Source organism: Acinonyx jubatus, chromosome D1 (assembly GCF_027475565.1).
Source record: "Acinonyx jubatus isolate Ajub_Pintada_27869175 chromosome D1, VMU_Ajub_asm_v1.0, whole genome shotgun sequence".
Taxonomy (NCBI): Eukaryota; Metazoa; Chordata; class Mammalia; order Carnivora; family Felidae; genus Acinonyx; species Acinonyx jubatus.
Genome location: NC_069390.1, coordinates 55,057,842 through 55,075,612, shown reverse-complemented (window position 1 = coordinate 55,075,612; position 17,771 = coordinate 55,057,842). Strand labels below are relative to the sequence as shown.

At 56.6% G+C, this 17,771-nt stretch overlaps 1 protein-coding gene and 1 pseudogene across 9 annotated transcripts in view; one reads left to right on the top strand and one right to left on the bottom strand.

Annotated features, from left to right (window-relative positions):
• The window catches only part of ARAP1 (ArfGAP with RhoGAP domain, ankyrin repeat and PH domain 1), a 66,548-nt gene that overhangs the window by 37,438 nt on the left and 11,339 nt on the right, over positions 1 to 17,771 (top strand). For all 9 annotated transcript variants that reach the window (XM_053203638.1, XM_027039756.2, XM_027039754.2 and 6 more), the window contains 18 exons: positions 281 to 450; positions 1,050 to 1,117; positions 1,747 to 1,880; positions 2,022 to 2,177; positions 2,775 to 2,844; positions 3,140 to 3,260; positions 3,679 to 3,881; positions 4,612 to 4,718; positions 6,932 to 7,131; positions 9,175 to 9,260; positions 10,439 to 10,621; positions 11,716 to 11,890; positions 13,065 to 13,199; positions 15,504 to 15,639; positions 15,911 to 16,013; positions 16,867 to 17,062; positions 17,334 to 17,385; positions 17,503 to 17,666. In XM_053203638.1, the coding sequence (XP_053059613.1) occupies positions 281 to 450; positions 1,050 to 1,117; positions 1,747 to 1,880; positions 2,022 to 2,177; positions 2,775 to 2,844; positions 3,140 to 3,260; positions 3,679 to 3,881; positions 4,612 to 4,718; positions 6,932 to 7,131; positions 9,175 to 9,260; positions 10,439 to 10,621; positions 11,716 to 11,890; positions 13,065 to 13,199; positions 15,504 to 15,639; positions 15,911 to 16,013; positions 16,867 to 17,062; positions 17,334 to 17,385; positions 17,503 to 17,666 (2,459 nt within the window). The remainder of the gene's footprint in view (positions 1 to 280; positions 451 to 1,049; positions 1,118 to 1,746; positions 1,881 to 2,021; positions 2,178 to 2,774; positions 2,845 to 3,139; positions 3,261 to 3,678; positions 3,882 to 4,611; positions 4,719 to 6,931; positions 7,132 to 9,174; positions 9,261 to 10,438; positions 10,622 to 11,715; positions 11,891 to 13,064; positions 13,200 to 15,503; positions 15,640 to 15,910; positions 16,014 to 16,866; positions 17,063 to 17,333; positions 17,386 to 17,502; positions 17,667 to 17,771) is intronic.
• On the bottom strand, positions 5,080 to 6,287 carry LOC113593755 (40S ribosomal protein S12-like; annotated as a pseudogene).

The following is a 17,771-nucleotide window of genomic DNA, read 5'->3' as shown; positions in this document are numbered from 1 at the left end:
GGGGATAGGTGACCCGATCACAGCAATGCAGGGGCAACTTATACATGCCAAAGAAGGTGCCTGCCTCCTTTAGGCTTGGGGAGCTTGGAGGTTTGGGGGCAGGGGAGTGAGGTGAGGAGGGCTCCCGTCTGAGTTTGTGGAATGAATGAGCTCTGTTACAGCCCAGGTGAGCTGGGAGTTCAGTGGGTTTCAGGCCTGGCTCTGTCACATAGTGATGCCAGCCCAGTGACTCCCCTACCTGGAGCTAACCCCTGGTGCCGAACTTTTGGTCTGTTCCCAGCCTTCCCTCCAGGGAGGAGGAGTTACTGTCATCACCACCATCATCGCCTCCCCAGCCAGCGCCTGAGGAGCCCCCGGCCACCTTCCCCCGAGTGCCTCCACAGCCCCCGTCTCCACCTCCCAGCCCCCCGGAGATCCCCCCGAAGCCTCTTCGCCTGCCCCCAGAGTTCGGTGAGTGCAATAGCCAGGCATGAGGTTCCTGGTGGGTAGCCTGGGATCAGGGCCCCTTGGGAGTCTGCAAGGATGCAAGGATCAAACTTTCTACTGGGCTCCACCACCAACACAGTGTGGCCCTGGACAGGTGAGCACCATTCTCTTCATCCTCAAAATGGAGACGGCACCCACCTATCTGACCTACTGACTGTTAAGTGCACGTGGCAAACTTTTTGAATTGCCCTTGGTTTAAAGTCTAGGGCTATTTTCCATGGTTGTTGATGGTTTGCTTTTCAACTTGGAGTGTCCATTTTTCTCGATTCTTGATTCTTGTTACTTTTTTAGCCTTTTTAAACAGTCCTTGCCTCTGACCCCTAAACTTACCCCTATTCAGACCTCCTTGTGGTGGCCTGGCCTCTCCTTTGAGGCTGTCCTATGATGCCGTGAGTGTATAAATAGCATTTCCTGTCCCCTGTGCCTATTTTTGAAAGCTGGGCTGGGGTGAGGGGTAGGGGGTCTTTTTAGGCTAAGGGTGGCCTTTGTGAAGCCAGGCCAGGGTACCCAGGAGGGGAGGCTAGTCTGAGTCTCTTCCCACCCCCACCCCTCTCTCTCCTCAGATGACTCTGACTATGATGAGCCTCCAGAGGAGGGGCCAGCGGCCCCAGCTGGCGTGATGACCAAGAAGGTGGGGCAGGTGGTGGTTAGGGTTTGGGCTGCCTGTCAGAGTGGAGGGTGGGCTGCCCAGCTGCCTCTCGGACCCTGGGGACCACCTGATAGAGAAAGGGGAGCCAGTTCCCAGGATGTTTCCTTCCCCCTTCGTTGTCTTGCCACGCAGGGCTTGAGGGTAGAGCATAGCACCTGAGCTCCCTGCCAGGGATCTGGGGGCTCTTGTTTGAGCCCCAGCTCCAGTCTTCACCTACATCTGGATGGCTATGTGTGGCCTCTTCTCTCCCTCAGTGTTTGAGCACATCTCCCTGAGAGCATCTTCCTCCGTCTCTTTCACTTTCTCTTTTCCTGTGTCCCCCTGGTGTCTTAACTCTCCATCTCTGAGTGTTATTCACTATCCCTTCCTCTTTCTGTCTTTGTCTCTGAGTGATGCTGTCCCCCCCCCCCCCCCCCCCCCCCCCCCCCCCCGGGTCTCTGTGCCGCCTGCTGGCAGGGGAGGGAGTATGTGGAAACAGCAGTGATGAAAGTGCTGAGTTGTGTGGGTTAGGTGGACTGGACTGAGGGAGCGCGGCAGCCCCCGGCGGGGGGTGGTGATCTGGGGCTTGAAGGGAAGCCTGATGCTGAGTGGGTTTGTGGCGGGGCGGCCAGGAGGAGCTCCCAGTGAGCCAAGTCCCACGTGCCGTGCGTGTGGCCAGTCTGCTGAGCGAGGGGGAAGAACTGTCTGGGGACGACGACCAACCAGATGAAGATGAGGATGACCACGCCTATGAGGGCGTCCCCAAGTGAGTGTCCACTCTTCTCCAGTGGCTGTCCCACCTGGCCACCCTCCTTTCCCAAGTGTTACCAGCCACTCCATCTCCTCAGCCCCTGCCCCATAGAAGCCCCCATCCTAGGCTCCCTCATTCCTTCTCTTCTTTCCCAAGTGGTGGATGGCACAAGAGCAGCCTGAACTCATCCCTGCCCAGCAGCCTCCTGATCCCCGAGCTCCCACCACACCCCATGGACGGGCTCCCCGGGGGCTCCACCCCCATCACACAGGTCATCAAGGCTGGCTGGCTGGACAAGAACCCACCGCAGGGGTGAGTGATGCCTGTTAGGTCTTGCTGGTTCTCTGCATGAGGATGGGGAGTATTCTATACTGGATCCAAAAGACAGGCCAAGGTTATTTGAGCAGCTCTCTCCAAGCTGACTGTAGCAGTCAGTCATGCTCACCAGACCTATGTTTTATCACCGTTAAAATCGGGAAGTCCTGGGGCGCCTGGGTGGCTCAGTCGGTTAAGCATCCGACTTTGGCTCAGGTCATGATCTCACAGTTCATGAGTTTGAGCCCCACGTTGGACTCTGTGCTGACAGCTCACAGCCTGGAGGCTGCTTCGGATTCTGTGTCTCTGTGTCTCTCTGCCCCTCTCCTGCTTGTGCTCTGTCTCTCTCTCAAGAATAAATAAACATTAAAAAAATTCTTTTTAAGTTGGGAAGTCTTACTTTGAGTCTGACTTCTATCATTCTTGCTATAGGTGAAGTCCCTTTTCTCAGTGGCCATTTGGGTTCCTTCCTCCCTTGAACCTGGCTATTTCTAACTTTGTATGTGGCTGCGAGAGGGGGCGGGGGTAATCTTGGAGCCTCTCCTCTAATCCCCAGTCCTTTGCTCTGTTTTCCCTCTGCCTCTGCTTCTCCAGATCTTATATCTATCAGAAGCGATGGGTGAGACTGGATGCCGATCATCTGAGATACTTTGACAGTAACAAGGTGAGGCCCATGTTGGTCCCTGACAGGACCCCTGCTCCAGCCTGGCCCTAGGCTGACCCTTGACACTAGGCTTGGGTGGAGTCCTTCCCCAGACCAGACCTCACTAGAGCTCCAGTCTGACTCCTTGAACCGTGTCTTCCTCGCCCATTGGCCTGCTGTGGACCGTGGTCAGGGTCAGTGTCAGGGCTATCCCTCATCACCTGTGGGGCACGGGGCTGTAGCTAACTTTTGTGTCATCTAAAGTCAAGGGAACCAAGGAGTTCTGAACCACAGTACAGCTTCCCTCTCTCCCCAGGACGCCTACTCTAAGCGCTTTATCTCTGTGGCCTGCATCTCCCGCGTGGCTGCCATTGGGGACCAGAAGTTTGAAGTGATCACGAACAACCGGACCTTTGCCTTCCGGGCAGAGAGTGATGGTGAGGGGTAGGGCTGGGAGAAGATTGGCAGCTTGGCCTGGTAAGTGGAGGGAGGATAACCAGGGCACATCTGCTCCCCCTGCATCAAACCCAGAGAAGAGTCCATCTTCTATGAGGTGGGAGAGAGAAGGGGACACTCTGTGGCTCTGTGTTTGAGACACCCACTGAGAACCATTTATTTCCATTTGCAGGGGAAATAGGCTCAGATAGGTGAAGTGGCTTGTCCAGCGTAGGTGGCACAGCTGGGATTGGAGCCTGAGCTTGTCCAAGTCCAAGAACTCACAGATAGTCAGAAATGGGTGGGGTGGTCGGGGTGGGCTTGCTGGCGGAGGTGCTGCCTGAGGAGCCTGGAATAGAGAACCTTAGGGGCCTCCCTGCCAGGCTGAGCTCAGGCCTACTCTTTCCCCTTGGCCTGCAGTGGAGCGGAAGGAGTGGATGCAGGCCCTTCAGCAGGCGGTGGCTGCTCAGTATGCCCGGGCCCAGCTGTCTAGCGCTTATCCGTTGGGTATTCGAGGCTCAGAGCCACCTGACCGTGCTGGCAGCCTGGAACTACGTGGTTTCAAGAATAAACTGTATGTGGCCGTGGTTGGGGACAAAGTGCAGCTGTACAAGAATCTGGAGGTGCGAAGGAATCAGCCAGATTGCTAAACCCCTCCCCTGCTCCCTGCCTACTTGGTCCCTCAGTCTGCCCAGCACCCACCGTGGCCCCTCAGCCTGCCCCCTGGCCCCTGCCACCCCCTGGTCCCTCAGCCTGCCCCATGCCCCCTGCCCACCCTGGTCCCTCAGCCTGCCCCCTCAGCCTGCCCCCTGCCCACCCCGGTCCCTCACCCTGCCCCCTGCCCCCTGCACACCCCCCCCCAGTCCCTCAGCCTGCCCCCTGCCCCTCCCTGGTCCCTTAGCCTGCCCCATGCCCCCTGCCCACCCTGGTCCCTCAGCCTGCCCCCTGCTCCCCCTGGCCCCTCAGCCTACCCCCTGCCCACCTCATCCCTCAGTCTGCCCTATGCCTACCCTGGTCCCTCAGCCTGTCCTTTCCCTTTCTTCCTTCCCCTGACTGAGCTCAGCCCTGTGCCAGCCACGCTTCCTGCTCCCAGTCCTGACACTATCCCCTGCCTGGTTCCTGAGCATTACCTTCCCATCACCTCCCTGCCTCCTGCTCTCCTTCCCTACTGCTACATGGCCTCTGAGCCTGGGTCCATTGACCCATTTCCAGATTCCTGTACCCTCCTTTATCTCCTTCCAAGGTACTTTTCTAGTCCCTAGGGTTCTACCTCCCCTTCCTCTCTGTCCCTCCCTGGGCCTTTGAGCCCCACCCCCCAGGCCTTGCCCTCACCCCTTCCCACCTACCTGCCAGGAGTACCACCTGGGCATTGGCATCACCTTCATTGACATGAGCGTAGGCAACGTGAAGGAAGCAGACCGGCGCAGCTTCGACCTCACCACCCCCTACCGCATCTTCAGGTGAGCCTCCCTCCCCTCGCTTACCTGCATCATCACTCCCTGTCAGCATTTTTCTTCTTGCTTGTGTGGAAACCTGCCCCTTCTAGGATGGATTTCTCCCCTCCCTTCCCAGCCCTGACCATCCACACTGGTCCTTTACCTCCACTCACTAATCTCTTCTGATCCCTCCCTTCTAAGAAATCTCACTTTTACCCCACCCCCTCTCTGACCATCACTTTCCACCTCCACCCCCCCCCCCCCCCACTCACTCCCAGGCCGTCACCTGCCACCTCTGAGGCACTGTGCCATGCCTGAGTTCAAATCGTGTATATTAGCCTGGCTGCCATGCATGACAGAATAGCACAGACTGGGGGACTTAAACAACAAAAGTTTATTTTCTCACAGTTCTGGAGGCTGGAAGTCTAAGGTCAAGGAGCCGTCCGTGTTAGTTTCTGGTGAGGCCCCTCTTCCTGGTAGATGGCTACCTCCTCACTGTGTCCTCATGCGACTTTTCCTCTGTGCGCATGTAGAAAGAGAGTGAGCTATCTGGCATCCCTTCCTCTTTCTGTAAAGAAACCAATCTTACCAGGTTAGAGCCCCACTCTTAAGACGTTATTTAACCTTAATTACCTCCCTCAAGGCCCTGTCTCCAGATGCAGTCACACTGGGGGACCACAGTTCGGTCCATAACATTCTGGGTCCACCACTGGGTCACTGTGTGACCTGGGCAAATCGCTTGACCTCTCTGTGCCTTGGTTTCTTCCTCTGTAAGACCACGACAGTCTTTGTAAAGCCCTTACCTGACGCGGTATGCAGTAATTGCTCTGTCAACACTGATGCCATCATGCCTCCGTCATCATTTCTTTTACCCTTAGCTCAGATCTCTTCTCCCCCAGGGACTTTCTCCTGAGCTCCACCTGTATGTCCAACAGTTTTGTGGATTCCTCCTCGACTCCCTGTACCTCCCAGGCCCGTATCTCCACCCATGGGAATGTCTGCCTCTCCTGCTCAGCCCTGGGGACACCCATCACAACCCCTGTCTTGCCCCCATCACTCTCTCACCTTTGTCTGGCGCCTCGCCTCTGTCCCTCCCATTTTGTCCCAGGCCAGGGGGGCCTCTGGCAGTGGCTGTGGTGCTTCCTCATCCATTAGCTGATTGTCTACAACTGCCTGCAGGGTCTTTTCTATTTGTTGAAAGCCAATTTTTTGTTTATTTCTTGCATTTGAAGTTCTCTTTGATGACATCATTGGCCTGAGATTCTTTGTTGTCATCCTTAACTACCATGCAACTGTGACCAGCCACCTTCCAGCGTTTTCCAGAAGCCTGCCTATTCACCTACTTTCTTGTTGTCATCAACCTTAATTAGGTTGATTTGGCGTTCGGCACCAAGGGCCTCCACCCTCCTGACATATGTAGGCTGAGACAGTTGGACGTAAGAACACAAAGACGGGCTTAGTGCTTAGCTAAGGCCTTGGCAGCTTACAGATTCCACATCTTAGGCCTTTGTGGATGAGCATGGTCTTCAGCCCCTCTTGTAAAGCAGCATTATAGCCTGTCACACCTCTAACAGCGATGCCTTTTTGGGCCATGGTGGTGGGTGATGGGGGTAGCCGAATCTTGAATGCATACATATGTGGTGTGGTGGCAGCAGGGAAATAAAAAACCAGAGGAAGACACCTCTGTATCCTCTCATACTGAAGGTGAAACCTCCACCCCACTGAAACTCTCCACTGCATCTCTGTTGTCCTCTGGGTGCACTTTGCCCTCTTCTGCCTGGCACAGGCTTGTCCCTGTATGTCTCCCAACCTCTTGTCTGCACGTCTGCCCATCCTGCCTGCAGGTCCTGGAATGCCTGTGTGCCATCCCACCCCTTTGCACATGCTGTTCCCTTTGTCTAGAACTCTTTCTGCCTCCTCTGGCTAAGCCCTTTTCATCTGTCACATCTTAGCTCGGGCATTATTTTTTCCCCCGGCAGCCTTTTCTAGTCTCTGGGTGGGGCAGAGGCAACTCTGGGCTCCCCCAGCTCCTGTGTATCTCTCAGGTTCATAGTGTCCTTGCTTTTGTCCATGCCCACCTTCCCCACAGACCCAGGATGCCACCCTCTTCTGGTTATGAGTGCTCAATGCCTTGTTCCTGCCACCACCCCCCCCCAAGGCTATACCTCCTCATGCTGCCTGCAAATCTCTCTGAGCCCTTTCCCACCAGCCCCCACCCCCCACTCCTGTGTCCCTAGCTTCTCGGCCGAATCGGAACTAGAGAAGGAGCAGTGGCTGGAGGCCATGCAGGGAGCCATTGCCGAGGCCCTGTCTACCTTGGAGGTGGCCGAGCGCATCTGGGCTGTGGCCCCCAACAGGTTCTGTGCCGACTGCGGGGCTGCCCAGCCTGACTGGGCCTCCATCAACCTCTGTGTCGTCATCTGCAAGCGCTGTGCAGGTGTGTGGGGCTGGGGCACCAGGCTGAAGCATGACAGGGCTGGTGTGTTGGGATGGTAGGTGGCCCGTCTGGCTGGAGGGGCTGGACCCAAGACGGTAATCAGATCGTTGTTGATGAAGTTGTACCTGTATGCCAGGCCTTTCCCACTGTGATTAGCCCTCAGTCCTGAGATTGTAAGGCAGGGGTTAACTGCTCATGCCATGGGTAAGGACACTGAGGCACAGAGAGGGGAAATGGCTTGTTCAGGGTGGCCTGTCAAGTAAGTGTGGATTTGAGCCCAGGCCTGTTGGGGTCCAGCACCCTGTCACATCAGAGGAGTGGAAAGAAGTGAGACAGGAGGAGCTGGCAGGGCGTTGCAGGCAGTGGGAGGAGCTAGTGTTTCATCTGGAGGTGATGGGAGGCAGGAGTGGGAGGGAAATGGTCAGATTTGTGCCTCAGACTCTGGCTGGTGGGTGGAATCCGAGTTGGAAAGGTGAGACTGGAGACCAGCGGGGAGGCTGTTAATGGATCCATTAGAGAGAAGAACAGGCTAAGGGCTGGTCTGTGGAAGCGATGGAGAGCACTTGAGAGATGTGCAGGATCTGCAGTGTAAAGGTCTCAGGGACAGATCAGATGAGGAGGGTGAGAAAGAAAGACTGGAGCCTAAGATTGATTCATCTACTGAACCGGCATTTATTGGGGGTCTCTGGTATGCCAGACACTGTGAGGTATTGGGGATTTGGCTCTCCTGGGAGCTGATGGTGCCCAGGTGGCAGCTTTGGGCAGCTTGAGATGGGGATCTGGGGTGCGGGGGACAGTTCTGGGGAAGGCGCTGAGCTCAGTAAGAAGCCCTGAAGCCTGTGGGACATCTAGGGCAAAGGTCCAGGAGGCCTTGGGCTGTGAGGTCTGGGTGCAGGAAAGAAATGACTCGATTTAGAAAGGTGTCAGCTCACGGAGGCATATGGGTGACTGGAGTGGAAGAGGTGCTCCATGAGAGGTTGCAGAGGGCGTGAGGCTGAAGTCAGAACCAGGCAGTGCTAGGCACTCCTAGAGCCCCAGCCTCCTCCCTACCCCGGGGTCCTTTGTGGGACCTATAGCTGAGCAAGGCTGCATTCCCTCCAGCCCCAACTCCCCCTGCCCTCTCATTCCACAGAGATTTACTAAGTGCTTACTATGTGCTAGACTTTATTCCAGGCACGGAGGCTAGACCCTAAAGCTGACAGTCAAGGTTCCTGCTCTCAAGCAGCTTACATTCTGTTGGGGAGAGGCAGAAAATACATATATGAACCAATAAAAACATCAGATAATAAAGTGCTAGGCAGAGAATGTGTCTGTCAGGAAGCCCTCTCTGAAGAGATGACATGTCAGCTGAGATCTGGATGGGAGGAGGGAGCAGACCCTGGGGAGATGGGGGAAGAGAATCCAAGCGGAAGGAACTGTGAGTGCAAAGGCCCTGAGGCAGGAATGAGGTTGGTTGATAGGAAGAGGGAAGAGAGTATGGCCCAGGGGGATTGGGGTTGGGGAAAATTCTGAGATGAAGTTGAAGAAGCAGGTAGGGAATTCGTATCTAATTCTGGGGAGCCATTGGAGGGTCTAAAGCAGGGATTTGTTGTAAGGAGATTTGCTTTTTAAAGAGATCACTCTGGGGGCACCTGGCTGGCTCAGTTTGTGTGTGACTCTTGATCTGGGAGGAGGAGGAGGGGGGTGGGAGAGTCATGAGTTCAAGCCCCATGTTGGGCATAGAGCTTACTTAAAAAAAAAAAAAAAAAGATCAAAAACATCACTCTGGCTGGGCTGTGCAGAGAGTGGCCTGTGGGGGGTGACGGAGGGGGGGGGGTGGCGGGGGCACTGCTGCAGGAGCCCAGGTGACTTTACAGGGCTCAGTTCTGTGGTGCCGAGAGCAGGGGGATGCGTGGCTGGTTTCCAGAGTGGTGTGTGAGTGACCTCTCCCTGTCTGCCCTGGATGGGCTCTATGGGGAGGCAAGGATGGGGGGAAGGTTAGTGCTTATATGAAGGAGAGAGCCCTAAAGACCCATGACCCTGAGTCTAGCCCTCTGTCTATAGGGGAGCACCGTGGCCTAGGCGCTGGGGTCTCCAAGGTGCGGAGCCTGAAGATGGACAGGAAGGTGTGGACGGAAACACTCATTGAGGTGGGGAGGCCTTGCTCGCCGCCTACATTTGGGGTCAACTCTACTCAGCTACTGCCTGGGTCTCCCCCATCTCACAGACCCCGGCACCCTGGAGCTAGAAGAGACCTTGGGGATCATCTAGTGGGTGGGGATTTTGGAAAAGTTGATTTTTGGCAAAGTCAGCAAACTGGCCAGTGAGCTAAGAATGTTTCTACAGTTTTAAAGGGTTGTAAAAAAAAAAAAAAAAAAGGAATATGCCACAGAAACTGTCCTGCAGAGCCTAAAATGTTGTTTCATCTTCACTCACATATGCCAGTGAGTGTGAGTATGCACGTTTGGGGGCATACTTACATGTGCATATGTGTCTGTGTACTTGGGGTTCCCAGGTACTGACACGTGTGGTGGTCACAGAGGAGAACTGTGCAACGGGAGGCTGACCACACGGGCCTACCTGACAGCCCCAGCCACGCTTCAGTTTGGGTGTCACATCTCCTGTGAGTTAGGGTTAGAATCCCCAGGTTAAACATGAGGACACTGAGGCTCAGGGAGAGAAAATGACTTGCCTGAAGTCACAGAGTAAGTCGGTGGTGGTGGAGCCTGTTTCTGCTTTATTCTCTTCTGTGACCCAGCACCCCACACAGGGCCTGATAAGGAGGCAGGGTGGGGGGCCCAGGAAATGGCTGTGGAATGAATGATCAGCAGGATGAAGGGATAAATAGACTAGTCCCCTGGTTACTGGATTCTTGCATCTGCCCCCCAGCATTAGCCCCTGCTCCTCCTCCCCTGAGCCCAGAGAGGAATGTCAAGGACAGGAGAGGTTTCCAAAATCCCTACCCACTCCATTGGCTAACAGGTCAGCCGCCGCCCCCAACCCGTGACCCTTGCCCAGGCTGTGATAGCCTCAGGAATACAGAGTTCCAGATGTGGGAAATAGTAAGGCCCCCAACCAGGCACCAGGCCTGGGGTGTCTACCTGGCAGACGGTCTGCCTCTCGGTCTGCCTCTCGTCCTGTCGTTGAGCTGAGAGACTAGGCTTGGGCTCACAGCCACCAGCAGGCCAGGCTGCCCCTCAGCTTCCCGGATTGGAAAGTGGGTAGGTGGCCTGGCTCTCCCAGCCCCTTGCCTGACAACCTCGAAGATTTTATAAGAACGGGCCTCTGGACATAAGCTGCCTCTCTAACCTCTTGCCCAAACCCACAGCTCTTCTTACAGCTGGGCAATGGCCCTGGGAACCGCTTCTGGGCAGCCAATGTACCCCCCAGTGAGGCTCTGCAGCCCAGCAGCAGCCCCAGTGCCCGGCGGCGCCACCTGGAGGCCAAATACCGTGAGGGCAAGTACCGCCGCTATCACCCGCTCTTTGGCAACCAGGAGGAACTGGACAAGGTCAGGGCATTGGGCCTCTGGGGCTCCTGGAGACCACCCACTTTCTTTCTGCTCCCCTCATTGCTCTCTGTGTTTCAACTCATCTTTTGCATCAGCTCAGAGCGATGAGCTTGGTATATAGGGAAACTGAGGCCCAGAGGGCAGAAGGACCCTGCCTGAGCCACAGAGAGAGTTGGAGCAAAGGAAGGAGGAGTCAGGCCTGACCCTTGGGCCAAGGCCACATCCCCAGCATCTGTCTGCCTCCCTCCCCTCTTGATTCCTCTGTCTCCCGAACCGTCCTGCTCCTTGTGAATCCTGCCAAAAGGAGTGAACTTGATGGGGATGCTATTTCCTGTCAGGCTCATGAAAAACAGCTGGCTGCTCTGACCCACCCCCCCCCCCATCCACACCCCACTCAAGATGAGGCCCCACATGGGCCCCAGGCCCTGACAGGCTGGGAGCCAAGCCCCGGGCCCTGGTCTGGCTCAGCCTGAGTGGGAGGTAGCCTGCTCCGAGGCAGGGGGATGCCACTGTGACCTCTGATTGGCCTTCAGCCCCTCCCCCCAAGCAGCCCCACCCAGGAAGGCTCAGTCTAGCTAGAAGCCCAGTGGGAGCCAGACCTCCACCTCCCAGGAACCCAGGCGTCCAGCCCCCAGCCCAGCCCAGTCTAGCCCGCCAGCTAGGAGGGGCAGCAACTCCCATTGGTTGAGAGGGCTGGGCAGGCAGTGAGGAATTCAAATGTGGGAGGAATTAGCTACAAAGCACCCCGCTCTGCCCTTCCACAAGGCAGAGGGAGCTTGAGATCCTCTAGAGAACAGGCTTGGCGGCTGACTGGATCCCAGGGGCTGCCAGCAGGGGTGAGCCCTGGGCCACTCGGATCCCCAGCCTCTGCAGGGCAGCCCCTACCTACCCTCCTAACCCCTTGGCCTTTCTCTTCCTCCCCCTTTCCTCTCTGGCTTTCTTCCTGCCTCTTTTCTCTTTCACCCTGAGGATGGGCCCCCAGACTTGGGTGACTCCTTCCACTCCCTTCCTCTCTTCCCCCAGGCCCCCTTTCCCACTGGCCCCCCACTCTGACTTAGGCTGACCCTCCCCTCCCTCTTCCTCCCTCCTCCCAGGCTCTGTGTGCTGCAGTCACTACCACAGACCTGGCTGAGACCCAAGCTCTCCTGGGCTGTGGGGCTGGAGTCAACTGCTTCTCAGGGGACCCTGAGGCCCCCACGCCCCTGGCTCTTGCCGAGCAGGCAGGGCAGGCGCTGCAGATGGAATTCCTACGGAACAACCGGACCACGGGTGAGTGGCTGATAGGACTGTCCACCTCGAGGGATGGGGCCTCCCTGCTGCCACCGTCTGGCCTTTTGAAAGGGGTGCTGGGTGGGGGTCACCAGAAGCGGTGTATCACCCTGTGGGGTTAGATATGCGTACCACGTGGGCTGTGATAGCAGCTCCTTGAGGGGCCCTACAACAGCGTGTGACTTGGGGTCTGTTTGGGTTTGCATGTCAGTGTACATTTGTGCATCTGGCTTCCCCCTCGTACGTGTGTCCCTTTGTGTCTGTCTCTGCATCTCTTTCTGGATTTGTGGGTCCCGCCCAGACCTGCAGCAGGGCCTTCTGCCTGCCACCGTCTGGGCATCTCTGAACTGCTGCAGATCTGTGTTTCCTCACACCTGGGGGTGTCGAGGGCTTTGGAGTTTGTGTGTGTACAGAGTAGCTGAGTTGCTGTGTGGGGGTTGCATTTCTCTATGTGCGAGTGGCCCACAATGGCAGCCCTGTCTGCTGCTTTGTCTGGGTGGGGCTCTGTCACAGACTGGGGTTGGGGCCCATTTGGCTATCACTCTCCGGGTGAGTGAGGAGGGGATGGCGGGGGTGAGCCCTGCCGGTCATGGCCCGGGGCTGGCCTCTGGGGCCATATCCCAGGACTGAGGGTGGAGCTCAGCGGCCAGAGCTCGGCTCGTGGCCACGGGTGGGTGGGGTGTGCTGGGCTGGAGCAAGCCCAGGTGTCCAGGGAGGCACAGGAGACCACCCAGCTGGCTTGAGCTTTGGGACCGCTGGGAGCGGGACTGGAGCCGGGCTGCTTACTTAGGCTTTGCATTGTCTGGGACAGACCTCCTTGTGGGGATTGTTAGTGAGTTTGCCAAGACCCCTCATTCTAGTGTGCTAGCCCTGTGCCTCAACAGAGAAAGTGGGGTAGGCTGGGCTGGGGAGTTGGGGGGCTTCCTGGCAGGGAAGGTACTGGAGCTGGGCCTTGGAACTAGGGTGGAATTTGCACAAGCGGGAGGAGGTGGAGAATGACTTGGGCAAAGCCCTGGATGTGGCACTGAGACCCTGAAGGTGATAGAGGACTGGTGGCTTGAATGTAAGCTCGGATGCTCGACCCAGGCAGGGGCGAGGGGAGACACCCTGGGATGGTGAGCATGAGCAGCTGTTCCTCACCATACACCCCACCCCCCCAACACCTTCCCTAAAGAGGTGCCTCGGCTGGACTCAGCGAAGCCTCTGGAAAAGCACTACTCAGTTGTCTTGCCGACTGTGAGCCACAGTGGCTTCCTCTACAAGACTGCTTCTGCCGCCAAGCTGCTGCAGGACCGCCGTGCCCGGGAAGGTGGGTGTTTGGCCAGACCCTGTTCTTGCCATGGTGTTCTGGCATGGTGGCCGGGCCAGAGAAGCCAGGGCTGTCTGCACTGGTGACCAAGGAGGGTGCCAAGTATACTCTGGCAGAGTCACCCTAGAGGGCTTCCAGGATGTGGTCTCTAGTACATAGTAGATGCTTAATAAATGGGCGAATAGGGGTGGGAGTGGGGCCTGGCACTGCGGAGCAAGTCACTGCTAGAGTGCCTTTAGGCTATAAAAGCCTTGATTGAGCGCCTGCTGGGTGCTGGGCCTCTGATAGTTAGAGCCAGACAGAGCTAAGCTCAGAGCTCCGCCCCTTCGTCCTCTCTGCCTTCCATTTGCTCCCCAGCTCTGAGTACAATCCGCAGTCCTTCCCATATCCCACAAGGACCTGCCAGTCAGCCCTCCCACCCTGTGACTTCTGACCCCTCTCCCCTCACTCACTCTGCTCCAGCTTTACTGGCCTCCTTGCTGTTTCTCAGACATGTATATTTACTTCCACCAGGGCCTTTACATTTGCTCTGCCCCCTGCCCAAAATGATTTTCGCCAAAATATCTGCACGATCAGTCTCTCACTTCAGTCGGATCTCTGTTTATTTTATTTTATTTTTAATATTTTAATGTTTATTTATGTTTGAGAGAGAGAGAGCAAGAGTAGAAGGGGCAGAGAGAGGGAGACAGATTCCAAAGCAGGGGCTCCACGCTGACAGCAGTGAGCCCAATGAGGGGCTAGGACTCGCCAACCGTGAGATCATGACCTGAGCTGAAGTCAGATGTTTAACTGACTGAGCCACCCAGGTGCCCCGAGTCAGGTCTCTGTTTAAATGTTACTCCTTAGAGGGAGGCCTGGGTGACTCAGTCAGTTAAGCGTCCATCTTCGGCTCAGGTCACGGTCTCACAGTTCATGAGTTTGAGCCCCATACTGGGCTCTCTGCTGTCAGCATGGAGCCCACTTCGGATCCTCTGTTTCCCTCTCGTTCTGCCCCTTCCCTGTTCACCCACACACACGTGCGCTCTCACTCTCTCTCCCTCAAATAAACAAACATTAAAAAAAAAATGTTACTCCTTAGAGACTTCATCCGTAACCATTTTACCCAAATTAGCATGCTCTATTTACTTTTACCCTAACTTCATGCCACTTATCTGACGTTAATTTGTCTGCGTATAGATGTATCTATTGATTCTCTGTGCCACACTGGAATATAAGCTCCTCTCGGCCACCACTGTAGCCCCAGCACCTAGAACAGCTCCTAGCACAGTGGGCACTTGGCAGACATCACAGGATGAAGAGTGACCGAGGCATGGCTGCTGCTTCTGGAGGGCCCCAGCCTGGGGGGCAGACTCTGGGACACACTGCCCTCAGAGGGCAGATGGCATATCCTCGCAGATAGGACAAGAGACAGTGTCTGCTTTGGGAACATTATTGAGACCATTGCTCCCTGCGTCCCTCAGCACCCCTCTGTGACACCCTCTAATACCCAAAGAGATTTCTTTGGAACTCTGTGCTGTTCACCACCTCACTGCCCCTGGGGCACTGCCCCTCGTCTACCTCCTTCTGCCTGATAATGTCATTTATGTAACTGCTTGAGTCATCCTTTTTGCCCTGGATGCCAGGAAGCTCTGAGCCAATGTGAAGCTCAATGCTACGAACTATATAAGCCTGCGTGGCTTTGACATTCTGTTCTTTCTCCTGCCTTTCCTGGTCCAGATCCCCATTGCTGTTCCTTTATGGGATCTTGTCAGTTTTCTCAGTGCCATTATAGGAAGAAACATAGAGCAATGTGTGTCACTGGCAGGGGAGGGTGGGAGCATGGGGTGGGCATGGAAACTTTCTGTGACATATGGGCTGTTCTTAAAGGATGGAGGATGTGGGTGGAGGAAACAAGGTGAGCAAAAGTGGGAAGGGCGAGGTATATGCCCAAAAGTGGTTGGAGAGGAGGGTAGGGGCAGACCCAGCAGGGCCTTGAATGCCAGTCTGAGGTGTATAGAATAAGGGGAGCATGGCAAAGTTCTGAGCATGGGAAGGACGGAGTCTGGTTTTACTTAGATCACTTTTGAATCTTGGAAGAAGCAAGTCGAGGCACCAATGAAGAAGTCACTGCAGTGGTTCAGGGGAGAGGCGTGGGCTGGGCTGGGGCGGCAGGCTGCAGGGAGGAGGATGGAATCAGGGGAAGCTTGTGAGTTAGAACGAAGAGGACATGAGTCAGGTGGGAGTCGGGGCCCAGGGAGGATACAGGGGGGTTTTCAGGGGAGGGCAGGGGCTCCCTCATGGCTCCCCTGCCCAACTTCTTCCCAGAGTTCAGCCGACGCTGGTGTGTCCTTAGCGACGGGGTCCTGAGCTACTATGAGAATGAGCGGGCAGTGACCCCCAACGGCGAGATTCGGGCCAGTGAGATTGTGTGCCTGGCAGTGCCCCCTCCTGACACCCACGGGTGAGTATCCCTGGGGCAGAATCACAGACTCTTATTGCTGTGAGATCCAAGCCCCCATTCAGGAGATAGGGAAACAGGCCCAGAGAGGGTCAGAACCTTCCCAGGGTCACAGAGCGAACCCTGTGGGTCTCCGGAGGCCCCAGTTTAGGACTTTCCCATCCCTTCTTATGGGGCCAGGGAAAGGACAGGGGGCAGGGGATGGCGGCAAGGCTGGGCAGGGTGGGTCATGGCTGGGTTGAGTGGGCCTGAATCCTGACCTGTGTATCTACAGCTTTGAGCACACCTTTGAGGTGTACACGGAGGGAGAGCGGCTGTACCTGTTTGGTCTGGAGAGTGCAGAGCTGGCTCGTGAGTGGGTCAAGTGCATTGCTAAGGTGGGCCTGAGTTAGTGGACAGGTGTGGGAAGTCTGACAGGGGCTGGGGTGGGATCTCCCGGCTGATCCCGTGTACCCCATCTCTCCTGCCTCATGAATGGAGGGAGCAGACATAGGGCAGGCTTCTGGGGCCAAGAGCCAGATATGTCAGCATCTGCAGCCCCCTAGGGGGGACGTCAAGAGACCGGTCTCAACCATGTGGAAGAAGGGCTGTGAGCTTTGCACTCCACAGGTGCTCAATACAATAATGTGTAACAGCCATGTTAGGATAGATAGTGCTGACTCCAGGAAGAGTGAGCATCTTGTTCAGGAGCAAAGAGGCAGGGAGGCTGCAGAGCTCTGTCCTGGGGATTAGAGCCAGGTGCCCTCTGGGTCCCCCTGTGCTGTGAGGGCCTGTGACTCTTATTTACTCGGTCTCTGATCAGTCATCTGTGAGCCTCCTTGACGGTTAGTCCTCTGAGCTCTGGGAACCCAGATGAACCAGTCTTGGTCCTGGCTCTTCAATAGCTCCTTTGCTGATGGGGGAGACAGCTGGGTCCCTGACAGCAAGAATACTGTGGTCAGTGCCCCAATAGAGGGCAGAAAAGGGGCATCCCTGAAGGTGTCTGGGAACGTTTTCCTGAGGAGGGAACATAAGAGTGCGTATGAGTGGGGCATGATACCTGAGTTTATTTACTGTGCTAGGTCCTGCCCAGGGGAAGAGAGGAGGCAGCAAGGTGGGAAATGGGTATATGCCTACAAGCCAAAGAGCCTGGGGCAAGGGGTAGGGGTGGGGGAGGGGGGAGGCCGGCATTGCTGTTGGCTGATGTGGTCTCTTTGGCCACCTCCCCTTTTCCTCTGGCCTCCCCATCAGGCGTTCATACCTCCCCTGGCTGAAGATCTGCTGGCCCGGGATTTTGAGCGGCTTGGGCGCCTACCCTACAAAGCTGGCCTGAGCCTACAGCGGGCCCAGGAGGGCTGGTTCTCCCTCACTGGCTCCGAGCTCCGTGCTGTCTTCCCAGAGGGGCCCTGCGAGGAGCCGCTCCAACTTCGGAAACTGCAGGAGCTTTGTGCGTGGACCTAGACCTGGGCCCCCAACTTCCAGGGCACCCTATCCTGGGCTCCCAGGCCCCCAGCCCTTCCCTGGAAGTCTGAACTCTACCCTGGCCTGGCCAGAAGGAGCCAGCCTGCCCTCTTATGTCCTCTCCTGCCCTTGGGATGTATCTCAGCAACTCCATGTATTGGTGGGTGGGTCCCAGGGATGTATGTGCCCAGAGAACCTCAGGAGGGAGTCGGTTGGGGACCATGAACAAGGCCTTACCTCGACCGGCCCCTCCACAGCCGTCCAAGGGGACAGCGAGAACCAGGTGCTGGTGCTGGTGGAGCGAAGGAGGTGAGCCCTGGCCTCCCTGGGGGGCTCTGAGAAGCCCGCGGCAGTCTGTCTGATAGGCTTGGGAGGGGTAGGACAGGGGTAGGCTCCCAAGTGACTGACTATCCTCCCCACACCCAGGACGCTGTACATCCAGGGGGAGCGGCGGCTGGACTTCACAGGCTGGCTGGGGGCCATCCAGAAAGCAGCGGCCAGCTCCGGGGACACGCTGTCGGAGCAGCAGCTCGGAGACTCAGATATCCCAGTGATCGTCTACCGCTGTATAGACTACATCACGCAGTGTGGTGAGCCCCGCCCCTGTAACACAGACCCCGCCCAGGGAGGCTGACCTCTTGCGTCTCCCCCACCACCGGCCAAACCCCGCCTTCCCAGGATCCCTCTGACCTTAG